We start from the raw sequence: 17,398 nt of genomic DNA, 5'->3' as shown, positions 1-17,398 counted from the left end.
TATTGTTAAGTACAGCGCGTTCCTGCCCTTTCCCTATTGCAGTACAGCGCGTTCCTGCCCTTTCCCTATTGCCCTTTCCCTATTCTCCCTTCCTGCCCTGCTTCTCCTATAATATAGCCTTATAGCCCGCCGTAGCGGGCTATACCGGCTATTAAACGCCCGCTGAATCGTTAAAGGCCCAAGCCGAAGGCAAGGGACTTTAACGAGACAGCGGGACTTTAATAGCCGGTATAGCCCTGCTACGAAGGGCTATAAGGCTATTAGAACATTCTGCCACTAGAGGGCAGAATGTTCTAACAAATTAAACAAAGGGTTCTCGAAGAAGCCTTTGTAGAACATTGGAATGTTGCTCTACGGGCCTTTACCGGCCCGTAGAAGCAGGGAGCACTCCATTGTCTGCAATGGAGCTCCCAACATTCCAATGTTCTAATATATTTAAACCAGTGTGAATGTTAGGAAATCTGAACCCCCCAACCCACCCGCCCCCAATCTTACTGCCCAAGCTGCGCCCCTGCTCTGGATAATGGAGCATAATGGCAGACGGGAAGTATGATAATAGGGACGTAGATACCTTAAATACCTTTAAATGCATTTCACCACACATGGGTATCATCATACTGTTGGGTTCCTCTTACTAAGCACAAGTCTACTAATCTTCTGAAACAGCAGCTTCTCTAAGATGCCAGTGCTTTCTTTATGCCTCAGCATCCAACAGGGGCATGCCACTGCAGGGCTTGTGTTCTCACTTTGACGACTTTACATACCGCAAGGAATTCTTGCATAAGACGGCTAGTAGAGTCTGTACACCTTCCCTGGAATGTTCACCAGAAGATCAGAAGAAAGTTCACGGATGACTTAGTGACAGGAGAAGTAGGGTTCGTGTGACACAACTGCGCCTCAATTCACTGCACTTGGCCGACTATTCCCTGATCTGCGCAACATTTTAAACAATTGTATGTGGAGTCAGAGGGTGAGGGTTATACCTTATAACTGAGATTTAAATGATAAAAAGATCTTTTATTTGGTAAAAACCTTCTGAATGTTCAATTCCTTCTCTTTCCGCAGCTTGACTCTACTGCCATGCACTGGGCCTGTCGAGGTGGCAAACTAGAGGTAGTAAAACTTCTTCAGAGCTATGGAGCAGATATCAATATGAAAGACAAGGTAGGGGACAAAGCATTCTTTTAAAACACTTGATTTTTATCATCTTTTATTCCGTCAGAAGGCATTTATAATGTTGCTGAGAAGTGATAGTGAATGATGCAAACTTTGCGCTCATGTCTTCTCTGACCAACAGTAACTATGAACTGTATTAGGACCACCACTTTTTTATGTCTTCTGTGTCTTTATAGAAAATAAGGGTTCATACACTGGCTGACGCAGGACTTTATGAGTGAATTACTGTGTAGGGCACTTAAATAGAAAACTGCAAAGAATAAACTATCTTTAGACACGGAAAAGCTTGAAATCAATGTTTTTTAGAGATACATTTAAAACTGCAATGGGACAATTCGGATCTTAGGTAGCAAGGGTGAAAAATGGCTTTCACCTTTCAAGGGGAGACGGTATGGCCCCTGAAGGATTTAGTTGGATGATCCAAGTGTCCTGGTGGTTTGGTTGTGAAGAAGTTTTATCTTACCAAAACACAGGCGAAAGATAGAGTAGATAGGGGTTGAAAATATTCTTATAATGTGTTGTACATGCAGTACTGCTGAGCTGGTTTTTAGGATACTACAACTAGCCTAGTTTACTATTTGCGTGTGCAAATGCTCACACAGAGCTAAGCAACGCTGCACAATGCAAATCAGAGTAAAAGGCAGCGTCAATTAACTTTCTGGAACAATAGATATTCTGTGCTGAAAAGTTGAAGCAAGTGAGCACAAAATGGCTTTAGATCGCAGGGCACCAATACTGCACTTATATTCTATGCGTACAGGGTGCAATGCGTTAGGAACAGCGGCGACTCTCAGGTCTTCAGGCAAAGCCAGATTTGCTAAATTACCGCCACCTAGTTTTCCATGTAATTCTGGAGCTATATGAAGTGAGGATCAAAGAGCAAGCATTATATTCCATGAGGGAAACAGCCTTTACAAAACGGTGCTTTCAATGGCATGGCTTTACCATGCATCATTTACTACGGAATGCCTTTGCCACAAATATGCCTTTACAAGGCATGCCATTAAAATGAAAGGTAAGTATATTTAAGTGAGTGTGTGTTTTTATATAACTCTGCTAACTATAAAGGGTGAATATCTGTGTTTTTTTTTGTTCAAAATGTTAATGTTGTCACTGATGTATTCACCTAACTATAACGTTACTTTGACCTTTGTTTTTTTCAGTGAATTTCGAGTCTTTAAAAAAATGTAAATTAATATTTTATTACCATATGTAAAGCCAATTCCTCCACTGCACACGGCCTTTGGTCGTACACGGCTGAAGGTTTGCCACAGAGCCTGGCCTATGGCCAGGCCCTGCAGCAAATTCCCACAGGGCCTCATCTTTTTTTAAAAGAGGAGGGGGGCCCATGCCCCCCTCCCAAAGCCCCATTAGGCCCTGGGGAACCCATCCCCTCAGAGCCTTATGTTTTTAAAGGGGTGGCGGAGCCAAGTAGCCCCCACCCGAGCCTTATTGAGCCCTAGAGAGCCCATTCCCCAGGGCCTTTTTTTTTTTAAAGGGGAGGGATGGACAACGCGGCCACCTTCTCGAACCCATCCCCATGGTCTTATGTTTCTGAAGGGGATGGGGACCAAGTGGCCCCCCTGCTGAGCCTTTTTAGGCCCTGGGGACCTCAACCTCCAGGACTGTTTTTTTTAAAGAGGAGGGGGGGTCACACAGCTCCCCTCCCCGAGCCTTTAAAAAGCCCTGGAGACCACATCTCCCAGGGTCGTTTTTTGAAAAGGGAGGGGGCCACCTGGCCCCCAAAGCCTTTTTTGGCCCTTCGGACCCCATCATCTGGGACGTGTATTTAATGTAGGTGGATGCCCTGGTGCCCACCCAGGGAACCCACCATACATTCGGGGGCTGCAGTGGGAGCCCCAGGGCACCCGCAGTCCCCTTCCCCTTTTTAGAACAATTCGCCCTGAGGGTGCGCTCCTTGGAGCCTATAATTGCTCAGAGTGGGGAGGGGGGGGGGGCATATGCCTCCCCTGCCCTTTATTAATGAAATCTGCCCTGGAAGATGTGGGAAGGGGTCACCGGGGCCTTTGGAGGCTTGGGTATGGGGGCTACGTGGCCCTCTCACTTTAATGGAAATTTTGCCCCAGCACGGTGTTTCCCGGGGCCTATAATGGCTCAAGGAGGGGGGCCACACGTCCCCTCCCTTATTGAATGCAGCCCGTGGGTGAGCACACTGGGGCCTATATTAGTTATTGTATTTATATAGTGCTTACTACCTTTGACCAGGAGTCGGGAAGGGGGGGCTGTGTGACCACGTCCCCTTAAATAAACAATGCGGCCCCATGGGTGGGCTATCCGAGGCCTTTAATTGAAGGTTAAGGCCCAAGCCGCCATTTTGTATTTCGATTCTGCTGGATCACAGCAAAAAAAAGTTGGGGCCTGATAGGTGTGAGGGGGGATGGTTGTCCCTGTGGACCCCCTACCGGGAAGAGGGGAGCAGTGTATCCCTAACCTGTCCCCTTATATATATATATTTTAATTTACTTTAGGACAGGGGACCATGTCCCTGAGTCCTGTACTAGCTGCCAGCAATATTTTTCTCATGTTGCTGGTAGCCAATTAGAGTGGGAGCAAGATGACAATGGGAACAAATCTCCCTGGCTCAATCAGAACGCGCTATTTGTTAAAACTGGGTTTGAGGGACTCTCGCAAGAGTCCCACTAATCCAACCGTTGAGATGTATAAATACATTTCAACTTTAATTTCTCAAAAACTACTGAACAGATTTACACCAATGCACAATCTGCGGACAAAGATCTACCTTCCTGCCAAATTTGGTGTAATTCCGTTCAGCAGTTTTTGCTGTATCCCTGCCTAAAGAAGTTTGCGGAAAATGCTTAGGGTTTTGCATTTGGTACCCCCACCTTTTTTTCTCGGCCCCCGCTTAACGGATCACCTCCGATATTTCCTTGCACAAATGAGTCAAAAAGTAGCACCTTTTTGGAAAGTTTCGCAGAGATTCGTTAAACAATGCCAAAGTTATTAGGATCACAAAAAACGCATTTCCAATGGAAACACTGACCTAAATATAACTTCCCAGTGGAGACTGCCAGTGGGTAATATATATAGACAAACACTTGCTTCGTTTCAAGAAAGTAGACGGCACTCCAAGCTTGGAATATTTCACGATTTATTGGCAGACCCCCCTGCCCCCAAAAAAGACAAACGCGTTTCGCCGTAAAACGGCTTCCTCAGTGTCAAAGTGCATAACGATTTGCGCCATTTTATCTCCACCTCTCTATCAACATTAAGAGAGGACTAAAAAGCCATGTTGGTAATTTGGCAAACATCTTGTAATGTGCAGTAATTTACAGTTTTTTTTTTTCATTTCAAAATATTTTTATTGAGAATAAATTTTTCCATATACAAAAACAAAACAGTCGTCTTACTTTGTGCTGTTCTTACAATGTTGCGGCCTGGTGGGGGCCTAGAGAGAGAGAAGAAAGGAAAAGAGAAGAGAAAGAAGGGGGGGGGGTCACTGCTCCAGATAGGCGTCGAGTGCTTCCCACATGTGGTCTTTGGCAGTGTGATTCGCCGTCATTTGCTTGGCAGTGATGTTGTCTGCCCCCCGGAGGAAGGTTACCCAGTTGAACCAGCGTTTGAAGGTGGCTTTGCTGGTGTCCTTCCAGTTACCCAAGATCGTTTTCACCGCAGCCTGCAGGAGTACATCGACCAGGTCTCGTACTTCTTTGGACTGAAGTTCTGATGCTAGGAAGGCAGTGGCTATCCCCGCTAGTCCTCTTTGTGTCTTGCTTCCCGTGACTGTGTCTATGACGTTATAGACCTTGTTCCAGAAGGTTTTGACTCTGGGGCATTCGTATATCATGTGGGATAGATCTCCTGTTGCCTCCTGGCAAATCCAGCATGTGTTGCTCTCGCTAGCTCCCACTTTCCCTAGTTTCGCTGGTGTCCAGTGCAGCCTGTGGAGTAACCAGTATTTGGTTTGTGCTAGCTGTGGCGTGATTTTGTTTTTGGACGCTGACGTCCATAGTCTGGCCCTCTCTTCCTCATTTAGCGGTCTTTGTATGGTCTCCTCCCAAAAGGCCAGTGTCTTATTGTTTAGAGTTGTGGTGCGTGGTGTGATTAACTTGTAAATTTGCGCTGTTTGGTGGCCTGTCTTGTTTAAGTTTTGTGCGTACTGTATGATGGTGGGTTTAACTTTCGAGAGGCTCGCTTTGGTGATTGCTGCTTTGATTTTTAGGAATTCATAGAACTCCTTGTCTGGTAGGGAGGTTGTCTGCTGTAGTGCCTTGTAGGTGAGTGGGTTGTTCCCTGCTTCTAGTTGTGACTGCGTTGTGATGCCTCTGCTATACCATTCCTTGCTGTCTAGCGTTTTGCCCTTGTATGTGACTTTGGTATTGTGCCACAGTGACTCCCATTTGGTGCCTTTGATACTTACTGCCATTTCCTTGTCTACTCTCAGCAGCGCTGTCTTTGTGTTGCGGATAATTGCGTTTTTGGCCTCTGGGTGTTTGTGCGCCGTGAGTACCATAATTGGGTCTGCTCCTCCTAGAATACCCCTTTCCAGATCCAGCCATACCGGCATGTACTCTGTTATGGGGGCTATCCAGTGTATTCCCTGTTTGGCAAGGCATGCCGTTTGGAAGGCCTTGTAGTTTGTGAGGTTCAGTCCGCCCTGTTCTTTTTTGAGTCTGAGTTTCGCTAAGCTGATTCTTGGTTTTTTACCTCCCCAGAGGAACATGTTGATGTTTTTGTCTATGTGTTTGTGGAAATCGGTTGTGAGTGTGAGAGGCAGTATGGAGAGCAGGTAGTTTAGCATGGGGGTGACCATCATCTTTATTGTCTCAATTCTTCCCCACCAGCTTATGAATTTGGGGCCCCACGTGTCTAGCTTGGACGTAATTTTTTTTAACATCGCCTCCTCATTGTGGTCTAGCGTTGATCTTAGGTCCCTTCCGAAGAGGAGGCCTAGGTATTTCAGGGGTTTCGTTTGCCATGCCAGGCCGGACGTGCCCAGGACAGCTTTGGTGGTGTGGCAGTTCATAGGTTTGCATTCGGATTTCTCCCTATTGAGTTTATAGCCTGAGACATGTGCGTATTCCTCTATTGTTTGCACGAGTGCCTCAATTGACTCTTGTGGGTTGTTTGTGGTGATCAGAATGTCATCCGCGTATGCAGCTAGCTTGAATGCTTGACCTTCTATCTGCACCCCCGTGATCCGGGGGTTTGACCTAATCATGTAGAGGAGTGGTTCTAGGGCCAGCAGGAATAACCCCGGTGAGAGGGGGCAGCCCTGCCTTGTCCCTCTGCCTAGTGTGAGTGTATTCGATGTAGCTGCGTTTACCACCACTCGAGCCCGGGGGTTTTTGTACAGGGACATGACCATGCCTCTGTACTTCTCGCCAAGTCCGAACTTGAGCATGCATTGGTTTAGGAAGGGCCATGAGACTCTATCGAAGGCTTTTTCTGCATCCAATGCGATCATGACAGCCTTTTCCGTGCTGTTGGCCGTGGGGTTTATTAAGTGGCATAGCAGTCTGGTGTTATCTTGCGAGAGTCTATTTTTCAGGTAGCCCACTTGAGTTTTGTGTATGAGAGAGGGGAGATATGCATTTAGTCTCGCTGCCATGATTTTAGCGTAGATTTTGCAGTCCACGTTAATTAAGGAAATTGGCCTGTAGTTGTGTGGGAACTGGGGGTCTTTCCCTTCTTTGGGGATAACAATAATGTTTGCCTCTGCCATTGAGTCTGTCATATTGCCTTTTTCCGCACACGCTTGGAATACTCTGACTAGCGTGTCTTTGAGTAGCGGTTGGAATTCTTTATAGAAGGTGGCTGTGAAGCCGTCCGGTCCTGGGGCCTTGTTCGGTTTTAGTGAGTCTATGGCCATCCCTACTTCCGCTTTGGTTATGTTTTGATCTAGGGCTTCTCTTTGTTTGTCGCTTAGTCTGGGTAGATCGAGCTTCTCTAGCAGGCTTGCCCCGCCGTCTGCCTCCAGCGATGTGTCCGCAGTGTATAGGTCTTTGTAGAACTTCCTGAATGTTTCGAGGATTTGTTTATTCGCTGTGTGTGTCTTGTTATCTGCGTCTGTGATTGCCGCGACTGAGTGCTGCCTTTGCTTGGCTTTCAGGTACCCTGCTAAGGCTTTCCCTGCTTTATTTGCCGAGCATAAGTTTATGGATTTATATTTGTTGACCATGTGGAGGCTCTCTCACTTAGGATTCTGTTTAGCTCGTATTTATTCTTTGTGAGTGTTGTGAGTGTATTCCTGTCCTTTAAGTTGGCCATGTGGTTCCTTTCTAACTCCTTAATCTGCTCCTCCAGCTCTTTAATCTTTTTGTTCCTGCCCCTGTTCATACGTGCTTTAATACTCAGGAGTTTTACTCTTATTGTTGCTTTGAGCGCGTCCCATAGTGTTGCTGCCTCTGTGTCTGCTGTGTCGTTATACTGGAGATATTCTTTGATCGCTACCTCTATTTCGGTAATGTTGGCGGGGTTCTCGAGTATGTCACTGTTGAGGCGCCACATTCTGCTTGGTGTTTCGTTATGTTTGCCACTTAAGGAGAGGGATATGTGTGCATGGTCCGAGACTGTTATGGGTCCTATTTCAGTTGTGTCTGTCAGGTGTGTGTGTGTGTCGGACATGAGTATGTAATCTATCCTGCTATATGAGTTGTGGGGGTTCAAGTAGAAAGTGTATTCTCTGGCGCTAGGGTTTTGTAGCCTCCACGGGTCCGCTAGTGCGAGTTTGGTGCATAGGTTTTTGAGTGTGTTCTGTTCTTGTGAGGTGTGCCTAGGTCTGTGCGGATGTCTATCTATGGCATTGTCCATCGCCTGGTTCATGTCTCCTGCGGTGATTAGTAGTTCGCCCAGTGGGATCCTGCTTAGCTCACTCTCTATCTCCTCCCAGAATTTTTTGTCCACCGCGTTTGGCCCATAGATGTTTGCTATGTGTATTGTTTTGTCGCCTCTTTTGATGGATGTAAGCAGCCTTCTACCTTTTGTGTCTGCAACATTGTTGTGAACCTGGAACTTCCCTTTCTTACTGATTATGGTGATGACTCCTCCCTTTTTGTTGACTGCAGGTGAGCATAACACCTCGCTTATCCAGTTGGCCTTAAGCCTGTTAGCGTCTTCTAAGGACACTCTAGTTTCTTGGAGGACGTATACATCTGCCTTCAGTCTGTTTAGGTAGTCTAGTGTTTTCCGTCGCTTGACGGGGTGGTTGAGGCCCTTGACGTTAAGTGACATGATTTTAATGTCCGAGGCTATCTGTGCTTGGCCCTTAGTGTCAAGTGTAGTCATGGTGTGATAGTTCTATCGCTGTGCCTTAGGGTGGGATCTGTGTTGCTTCTCTTTGTTCTATGCTTGTTTGCTAACCGCCACCAGTCATTGGTGCCCCCCTGGGATGTGGATTGGGATGAGGGGGTATGTGTGGATATAGGAAAGAAGAGAAAAGAAAATGAGTGGTTCCACCAGGCTAAGATTGTCCGTGCTACATGGCCTCCCCCCCGGCCCTCTCCCCCCCTCCGCCCCCCCGCCCCCTCCCCCCTGTCAACGTACTGTAAACGTGCGACAGCAACGGTTCCCGCCCTCCGCCCCCCCGGGTACATTAAAGCAAAGAAAAGACCATCTCTGCCTCCCTCCCGTGCTGCGCATTTTAGACAAAGGATATTGCCGATCAAAGGGACCAGCTCTTGACTGTACGTGTCCTGAGTGCGAAATACTTGTCTGTGATCTTAAAGTGTCCAAAGTTCCTATGTTCCCATTGTTGAGGTAGTTCCTTCTTCCGATGAGGTAGGTGTTGTCTTGCGAGGTAGGAAAGTTCCTTTGTGATCTACTGATCGGGTCGTTCTATCTGCGGCCTGCTGCAGCGTTTTCTCCTGTGTCCGAGCCATCCGATGACGCTCTTCTCTTTGCTGTGCCTGGGCAGTTGTGCTCCATCTCTTCCTGGACCGGCTCTTGCAGGTACCTTCGTAGATCTGCCGGATCATCGAACAGGCGTGTTCCTCTCTTGTCTGTTATTTTCATCTTGGCCGGTCCCGCAAAGGTGCCTGTTATCCCGGCTTTCTTCAGATTGTCTTTCAGTGCCAGGAAGCCTTTCCTTGTTTCCACTGTGCCTTTAGAGAAGTCTTGGGTTATGATTATTTTCTTGCCTTTCCAGCTGAGTGTTTGGCCCATTCGCGCGAAAGCGAAAATCGCATCGGTGTGGTTTGCTCTCGGGGGTTTGCATATGATTGTTCTAGGCCCCTTCATGTGCTGTTGTCTTATGGCCGGCACTCTATAGACCTTGTCGATCTCGAAGGTTCTTTCAAAGTTTAGACCAGTTAGTTTGGGTATCAGTGCCTCAAGCAGTGCTGCGCAGGAGCCTGCCTCCTCTTCCTCCTCCTCCGGTACTCCCAGGATCCTGATGTTGCCTTTACGGTTCTTGTCTTCCTGTTCAGCAAGCAGTCTTTGCATATCACTGGAGATTTTTGAGATATATCGTACGTCCTTGTCCATGGTGTCAGATTTGTCTTCTATGTCGCTGATTCTTCTTTCAGCTTCCCCTACTCTGCTTGTTATCTTGTTCTGATCCGCCCGTATGGCTGTGAGCTCTAGCTGCACATTGTCCATGGATTTCCTGGTCGCTTTGGCGAGGTCGTTGGATTCAGTTATTTTTTTTAAGAGCAGGTCCATTGCTGTCTCCGTGTTTTTTAAGCCTTTCAGTTTCACAGGTGAGTCCAGATCTTTCCTGATTTTTTTTGTGTCGCTGTTTGACATTCTATCGAAACCTCTTCTTTCTTGATATATTGACAGCCTATCTTTATTTTGCTGGTCTGCCTGTTGTGTCTCTTGTGATAGGCTGTTACTTGTGTCGATCGTGACTTTGTCTGCCTTTGTGGCTCCGAAGGCAAACCTGCTTGGCCACCTTATGGTCCTTGTCCTGGTTTTCCCGGACGCCAGGGCTCTGTGCTTGGTCGTCTAGTGTCCCCTCTGTATGTCGCTGCTGGCAGTCGCGCTTGTGTATTGGTGCAGGTGGGGGTGCGTGTCCTTCACAGGACTGCCTGTTTGCCTGCCGGCGGGTTTTGTTGGGTTTGCCCGCACTTGACTGTGCCTTGCCTTTTCTCTGTGCAGCCCGTGTGGGGGGGTCTTTTTGGTGCCCTCCTGGCTCTTCTCTCGTCTTCCTTCAGACCTGAGTGGCTTGTGCCGCTACTATGTTTACTGGCGGTGTTGTGCTCGTGTTCCCCGCTCTTCTGATGCTATTTGTGGGATAGGGTAGTTGTTCTCCCCTTTAAGATGGCCGCCACAGCTGTCTGCTCCCCCCCGGCAGGACTACGCTTCCTCTTTGTTCTTTTAGGGGTAGTGCTGCCAGCTGGCTGCTTCTTACTTTCGTCTTCCCCTCTCTACGTCGCTCTGTAGTGCCTGTTCGGTATTTGTCGCCGGGTATGGTGGGGTCACCCTCTGAGATGGCCGCCCTGTTCGCCTGTTATGTTGTAGAGTGGTTGTTTCTCCCCTCTAAGATGGCCGCCACCGATATACCCCTTATTCGGCAGGACGTCGCTTGCTCTTTAGGCTCCCAGCTACTTGCTTATTTACCGCTTCTCCCTATGTCCCTATGTCCTATATGCGCCGGAGTTGGTTGGGGCCGGGCGGGGCCCACGTGTTGTGGTCGATTTACTTGGCGGTATGCTGGCTGTTGTTGTGCCCCCACCAAGATGGCCGCCGCATGTTCTACCCTGCTCCGGAGATTCCCGTTTCGCCTCCTGCCTCAGCTGCGCTTTTTTATTTTTTTTTGCCTGCGGGGGTGAAGCGGACTTACTTCTGTTCGCCGCCGTGTCCACAGTCGGCTGCCGTGGAGCTCACCGCACACGCTTCCCACAGCTGCTCAGCGCCAGCGACGGAGTGTGCAAGATGGCCGCTGCGGGGTCTGTTATCAGTTCCTTTTCTTCTCCGTTGTGCTCCGGCTCCTTACTTGCACTTGGCTTGCCTTCCGCATAACCCTGCTTGTCTTGGCTTCGCTATTGCTCTGCGTTTCCTCCTTGTGCCGGGCTCGTTCAGTGACAGTTACGGAGTGATCGGTGAGCTTCTGGCTTCGTCCTGCTTACTGCTCCGCCCCCCTTCTGCTCGCTGCCTTGAGGGAATCGGCTTGTTATCTGCCTCATACAAGTGTTCCGCTCCTCCACGCTTCCTCTCCTGCTGCTCCTTATGTTCCTACACCTATTACAACCACAAAGTGGTAGTTGTAGGTCTTTTCGCCGTTCCTTATCGCAGTTCTTTTCCCGGGGTCACGGAGCTCACGAACTTAGGCAACCGCCTGCGTTGCCATCCAAGCCACGCTTTTTAAACTATACAAGGAGAATGGCATTCACAAAGTGCTCGTGCAATTAAAAACAAATGGGGAAACCCCATAAAATTCATTGTGTATTACATTGCTTGTTTGGAAAAAGAATAATTTAACAGAAACAATTCATGAAAGAGATTCGATAACACGGTACATAATAAAAAAAAGTACATTTTCAAGATGCCTCAGGATTAATCTCACACGGAGATTACGTTTTTATATATTTATTGAGTCTCTGAACTTAATGTAAGAGACCCTATCCGAGGTTTAGTTATAATTAATATATATACAACATTATAACACACTGTGTTTCTCTAGAACCTCTCCTTATGTTGTTATACATTATCCGCACAAGCCTGTATTAATTCGGCCCTGTATGGGCTGGTGTTCTGTTTTCTTTTGTCTCGCCCTGAATGGGCCTTATTCTCCCTTATACCCAGATTAACAAGGTATGAAGTCTGATACACTGGGAGTTGGGAGGGCAGATATGTGGATGATGTTATTATAGCCTTTGTTTTGTGTCTTTTCTGATTTCTGTTCTCATTGCCCCATTATTGTGCTGTTCTTTATTTCTTTTTGTGTCCTAACCCTTATCTAGTTTACTATTCCAGGTGTACCCAAAGTTCTTCATCATTATTCAGGCCCATGGGTTTCATCGTCTGGAGGTCAATGATATATTTTGATTCCATTGCCCTTAGTGTTCTTATTTTGTCCCCACCTCTTTCTTGTCTTTCTAGTTGGTCAATAAGAAAGAAAGATAGTAAATCTCTGTTACTGTTGTGATGGGTTTCGAAATGGCGTGCCACCGGGTAGTTTTTATCTTTATTAGTGATGGCACGCATGTGCTCCAAGATACGCTTTTTCGCTGGGTTGATGGTACTCCCAATGTATCTTTTAGGGCACGGGCAGACCAGACAGTATATCACATATTCTGAATTACAGTTCAGAAATTTGTTGATGGTTCTAGTGGACCGTGGGTCATTGGGTCTACCGTCATACCTGATCTTCTTATGACTGTATTTGCACGCTTTGCAATGCATGCAAGTGTCCCGATTTGCTCCACAGGATACGATTGATGCTTACAATGTTCCACCTCCAAACGTCACAACGCCTCTCGTTAAAAAACACAGAGGGGTTGAGCCATTAGGTGAGGGATAAATAGAACCAGGAAGGGAAAGGGAAGGGTCAGCTGGGAAGGGATTTCCTGTAACGACAAAAACAAACCACTTAGATATACGTTCTGAAACACATGGCTACACTCATTAGATCTCGCTAAAAGAACACAGTATACCTTGTGATAACACTGGTCGCTGCTTTTGTGATAATACGTCTCCTCTATCGCCTTCTGACACCTGACTGGCCTATTGCACACAAAAGATACGTCAGGCACAACACACTCCCCAAAACACATTAATCACCCAACAGCTACACCCATGTAAGCGGCATACCAGGGCAACAGGCGAGAGACGTTATAACTGGATACTGAATTAGATGCAGCACTCTACTGTAGAAGATAAAGTAAATAGGTTCACAAGGATAAAGCAAATAAGGGTTCCTCTTCTGTCAGAAAATGGTGGTTTGTGGGAAGCAAGAACCACAACACTCCGCTCTGCACAAGAACACAAAAGAACTGATATTCAAAATGACCCTTTCCCGCAGTGTTAGATAAGATCAAAGCAACAGAGTCAATAGTTATTGATTCAAAGTTTTACTCAGAGTTCCGATGTCCAAACACAATCTGGGTTTAGCACGGTGACGCGTAGTTTCGACCACCACCGCGCCCCGCACGTAAAAATACCCCTCGTGTCTTCCCTCAGCTGGGCAAATGAGCACTAAGGACTTTCCCTTTAAACTGTTCTCCTCCGTAGTTAACTTCACTCGGGGGAGGCTTTTAGATTGGTAACGCGTGGTGATATACCACCGCGCTCCACTTCTATCCTTGGACTGAAAGAACGCGCGGCGAAGCAAGACGCTACCGCCCGCGAACGAGAATTCCAAACGACAGATCCTACCTGGATCCGTTTCACGCTGGTACGAACCACCGGCTTCCTTTCCTCCGGTCTCTCTTCCGATCAGCCGCGGCATGCAGCGGCTCTCGACCTCTATGGACGACAATACGAATTACACGCAACAGGAAGCGTGTGAAGGCAGCATAAGTACTTCCCCTGCCGGAAAGTCTGGGAGTTGTAGTCCCACTCCGAATATAGTTTCACTTGTTCTGTTTCTATGCACACTCCCCTTGTTATCGTGCACAGACAATGCAGGCGCAAGGACCTGAGACCCTGACAGCAAGGGTAGAAACCCTGGATAGGTTTCGATATAGATGATTTTGGGGGGTCCTTGTAATGACTCCTCGTCAGATGATCACCCAGGGACTGACAGCGTCTATAGGTGATTGCAGGTTTCGGGGGTATTATATTTTTCAAGACAGTATCTGTTTTAAGGATATGCCAGTTGTTGTTGAAAATTTGGACCAGTTCGTTAGATCTCATATTGTAGGTCGTGATCATTCTTGTCACTGTCTTAGACTCTACTACCTTTTTTATGTTCTTATTCTGTAAGAGGTCCTGTCTGTTCGTAAGCTCCACTCTCTTAGAGGCCTCAACTAGTGATGTCTTAGAATAGCCTCTCTCTAGAAATCTAGAAACCGCTGCTTTTTGTGCCTGTAGAAAGTCATTGTGTTCTGAACAATTTCGTTTCAGGCGTAGCAATGCACCAAACGGAATGTTCTTTATCATAGTTCTAGGGTGGTGACTTGATGCATGAAGCACGGCATTTCCTGCCGTTGGCTTGCGGTAGAGTTTTGTTTGAATGGTGCCCCCTGCCGCAAAGACCTCAAGATCAAGATAGTGGACTGATCTGTCACTGATTGTGTTGGTAAATCTTAAATTGAGACTGTTGTCATTTAGCGTTGCCACAAACCTCTCAGCCGAGGGTCTGTCGCCCCGCCAAACGACAAACAAGTCATCAATATATCTTGTCCAGATCATGATATGATCCAACCATTTTTCCTTGGTCCCCCCCCAGGCCACGTGCTTCTCCCACCAGCCTACGAAAAGGTTCGCATAGCTGGGGGCGAAGCACGTGCCCATGGCGGTCCCCCTGGTCTGACGGTACAGTATACCTGAGAACAGAAAAATGTTATTATAGAGACAAAAAAAAAAAAAAAAAAATATATATATATATATATATATATATATATATATATATAAATATAGATACATACATAGATAGATAGGTTGATAGATAGATCAGAACGAAAATGGGGGTTTCACTTACCTTATATATACTTAACTTGCGTGGTAAAGGTATATGCATGGTAAAGGCAAAGGGTTGTAAACACATGCATTGTAATGTCATATAACCATTCTATGATAGATCCTGGAATAATGTGTAATTGCTGCCCAATTACACATTTTACATGGCTTACTCTCGGATCACTTAATCTCCCTGTGCCCATGGACAGCGCCTGGATAGCCTCCTGGATGATGAGCTGTGCTATATAAATCTGCAAACTTAACTTAACCATTGTCCTTATGGTGACATTTCTACTGAAGTCTATATTTCAAGTGCAGATGTCACAGCACTTGGTAAGCTCTGTGCAATAAAGCAGCGCTTTGTTAAACTCCTTTTAGAGCCACTGAAACCATCATTGGCACGCAACTCTTATTAAATACGGCTATGCACAGTTTTTCCTCATTCATTCAACACAAGGCTGCTGATTTTAATGCAACGCTGTGCTGTGTGAATGTTAGCTGATATGAACCTACAGCTGCACATAGTACATGCAAAGCGACCTCACTACTTGCACTGCACCAGGATGCCAAATGGGCAAAGGTGACATCAAAACCTATCAAACTAAAAATTGCTATTAATGAGCAAAATGAGTTATTGATATTCAGTATGAAAAGACATGCTATAATTATGATTAATAGGAACTGGGAGGGAAACCTGATGTAAAATGGTGTGTGGATCAGGATAATAAAACCTCAGGTAACATTACTGATTGAAGTTAAGTCTCCTAGGTACCCAATGGACAACTGTTTATAGCAGCATTTTAACCAATTCTAGATGGAGACAGGAAGCAGAATAGATAATTGAGAACTGTGTGGAAATTAGTTTTTCCCAAGATTATGTGGACATACGCCAGGTGTTTCATGTAAACCTTTCTGCACAGGGCTGAGGGATATGGGCAGCAGGGTGGTCGCAGTGCCACCAGGATCTGAGGCCAACCCTTCCTGCACTTAGACAGAGACCATGGGCAGCAGGAGTTGGCCACACAGTGGTTTGGGGCTTGCTACAGGCCATGCGCTCTAGTCACCCTCATGCATTGGGGTTTGGCGTCACAGTTGGGCACAGGTCCTTCAGCCGCCCCCAAAACTGAAGGCCATGTTCAGGGGCTACTGACTGCACAGAATGCTGGAAATAGTGAAATATAAAAACACAAGTTGAATCTAGTATATCATCAAAAAATCTGAAAATGTATGTATTGATCTTGTTTCCTAAAAGTACCTTCTTTTAGATTCTAATTCGTATTTATTTTCTCACCTAGCTCTTGAGCACCCCTCTTCATGTAGCAACCCGTACTGGGCGCGCGGACATTGTGGAGCATCTGATAGCGACCGGGGTAGATATCAACTACAAAGACCGGGTACGTTTTTGTGTTTACTCATCTGATGACTGAACTGCTAACAGTAGCTTGAAACTTAACTTTCTTTAATAATCATTGTGACTGGGGAAAGAAGCACAGTTCAAATTTGTCATGCATGCTTGTGCACACTGACGTTTCATTATTTAACTGGGACTAGGAGAAACTAAATATTCAAGTTCTCACTCATGGTTCAAAATCAACAAAGTAATGGGAAACCTGTCCACTAAAAGTACTTCCATGCCTTGACAGAGGTATGAAGTACTATGTAAATACAATGAAATGTAGTTAGTCTTCAGTGATTAGGGGTGGTATGATCTGCAGCTTCCAATCGGTCTGCTACAAGTTGATACAATAGCAAAACATCACAAAATAATGTATATTCACAACATTTACATTCTAAGAAATATATTGGAGTGTGAAAAATCTGCCTCCTTATTATTGTCTAACTTGGAGACTTCACTGAAATTAAAAAAAATGTGCTAGAATGCCAATATAAATTAACTTGGTGTTCTGCTTCACGAACACAAATGGAGAGCAGCCTAGAAGGTGGAATGTTTTTCTCTTGGGGCCTCATTTAGCACTTTGCAGGCAGACCTTCAGTTTGCAAATTCAGTGGAGGCTCAGGCCCTGGTAGAGAGCCGCCTGCGTGGCGTGCCATGGGTCTCTGTGCCTTCAACACAAGGTGCAGCTGAATGGCAGGCAATCATATCGCTTGCAATTATATATTTTTTCATTGAAACAAAATTCCAAAGCAGGAGTGTGTCTCAGTAGAACAAAACAAAGTGGCTCAAACCAGCAGGGCATGTAGTCTGCACGTTAGGGCCACTGTTAATGGAATCAGTATGGAAAGTCATTGACAGACACCTCACCTAGAATAGGGCGGGATTGCCATCCTTGTGACCTGGCAGCTTTGGCAAACGGGCTGCCAAATAAAGGGATTCTAAGACAACCTGAGGCTCCTCTGTCAGAAACCCTGCAGTTCCCCTGAAAAGATGCCACATACACCAGTTTGGTAAGCAATCCTTTTTTTGGTTTAGACATCTACTTATGCGACTAGCAGGGAATCAAGAACACAGCAATTGCTCACCGCACATTCAAAAGCCAACTTTCCAAACACTTATTGAACATTTCTAACTACTTCATGACAATCAGCCACAGTTAAAGGCAGAAGATATTGTGCCTTCAACAACCACAACACCTGCACCAACAAGACGCAGGACAACAGTGTCTCCACTACCTGGTTTTGTTTCAGAGACTGATAATGCTGCAACAGACATACCTACACC

At 46.3% G+C, this 17,398-nt stretch overlaps 1 protein-coding gene across 1 annotated transcript in view; it reads left to right on the top strand.

The window, feature by feature from the left end:
* ANKRD2 (ankyrin repeat domain 2) overlaps nucleotides 1-17,398 on the top strand; it is an 89,750-nt gene that overhangs the window by 51,330 nt on the left and 21,022 nt on the right. Inside the window, exons 6-7 of the mRNA XM_086920253.1 lie at nucleotides 1,066-1,164; nucleotides 16,014-16,112. Of these exons, the coding sequence (XP_086776379.1) occupies nucleotides 1,066-1,164; nucleotides 16,014-16,112 (198 nt within the window). The remainder of the gene's footprint in view (nucleotides 1-1,065; nucleotides 1,165-16,013; nucleotides 16,113-17,398) is intronic.

The sequence above is a fragment of the Lissotriton vulgaris genome, chromosome 5, assembly GCF_964263255.1.
Source record: "Lissotriton vulgaris chromosome 5, aLisVul1.2, whole genome shotgun sequence".
NCBI lineage: Eukaryota > Metazoa > Chordata > Amphibia > Caudata > Salamandridae > Lissotriton > Lissotriton vulgaris.
Note: the sequence above shows the minus strand (reverse complement) of the source record. Positions and strands in the feature narration are given on the sequence as shown.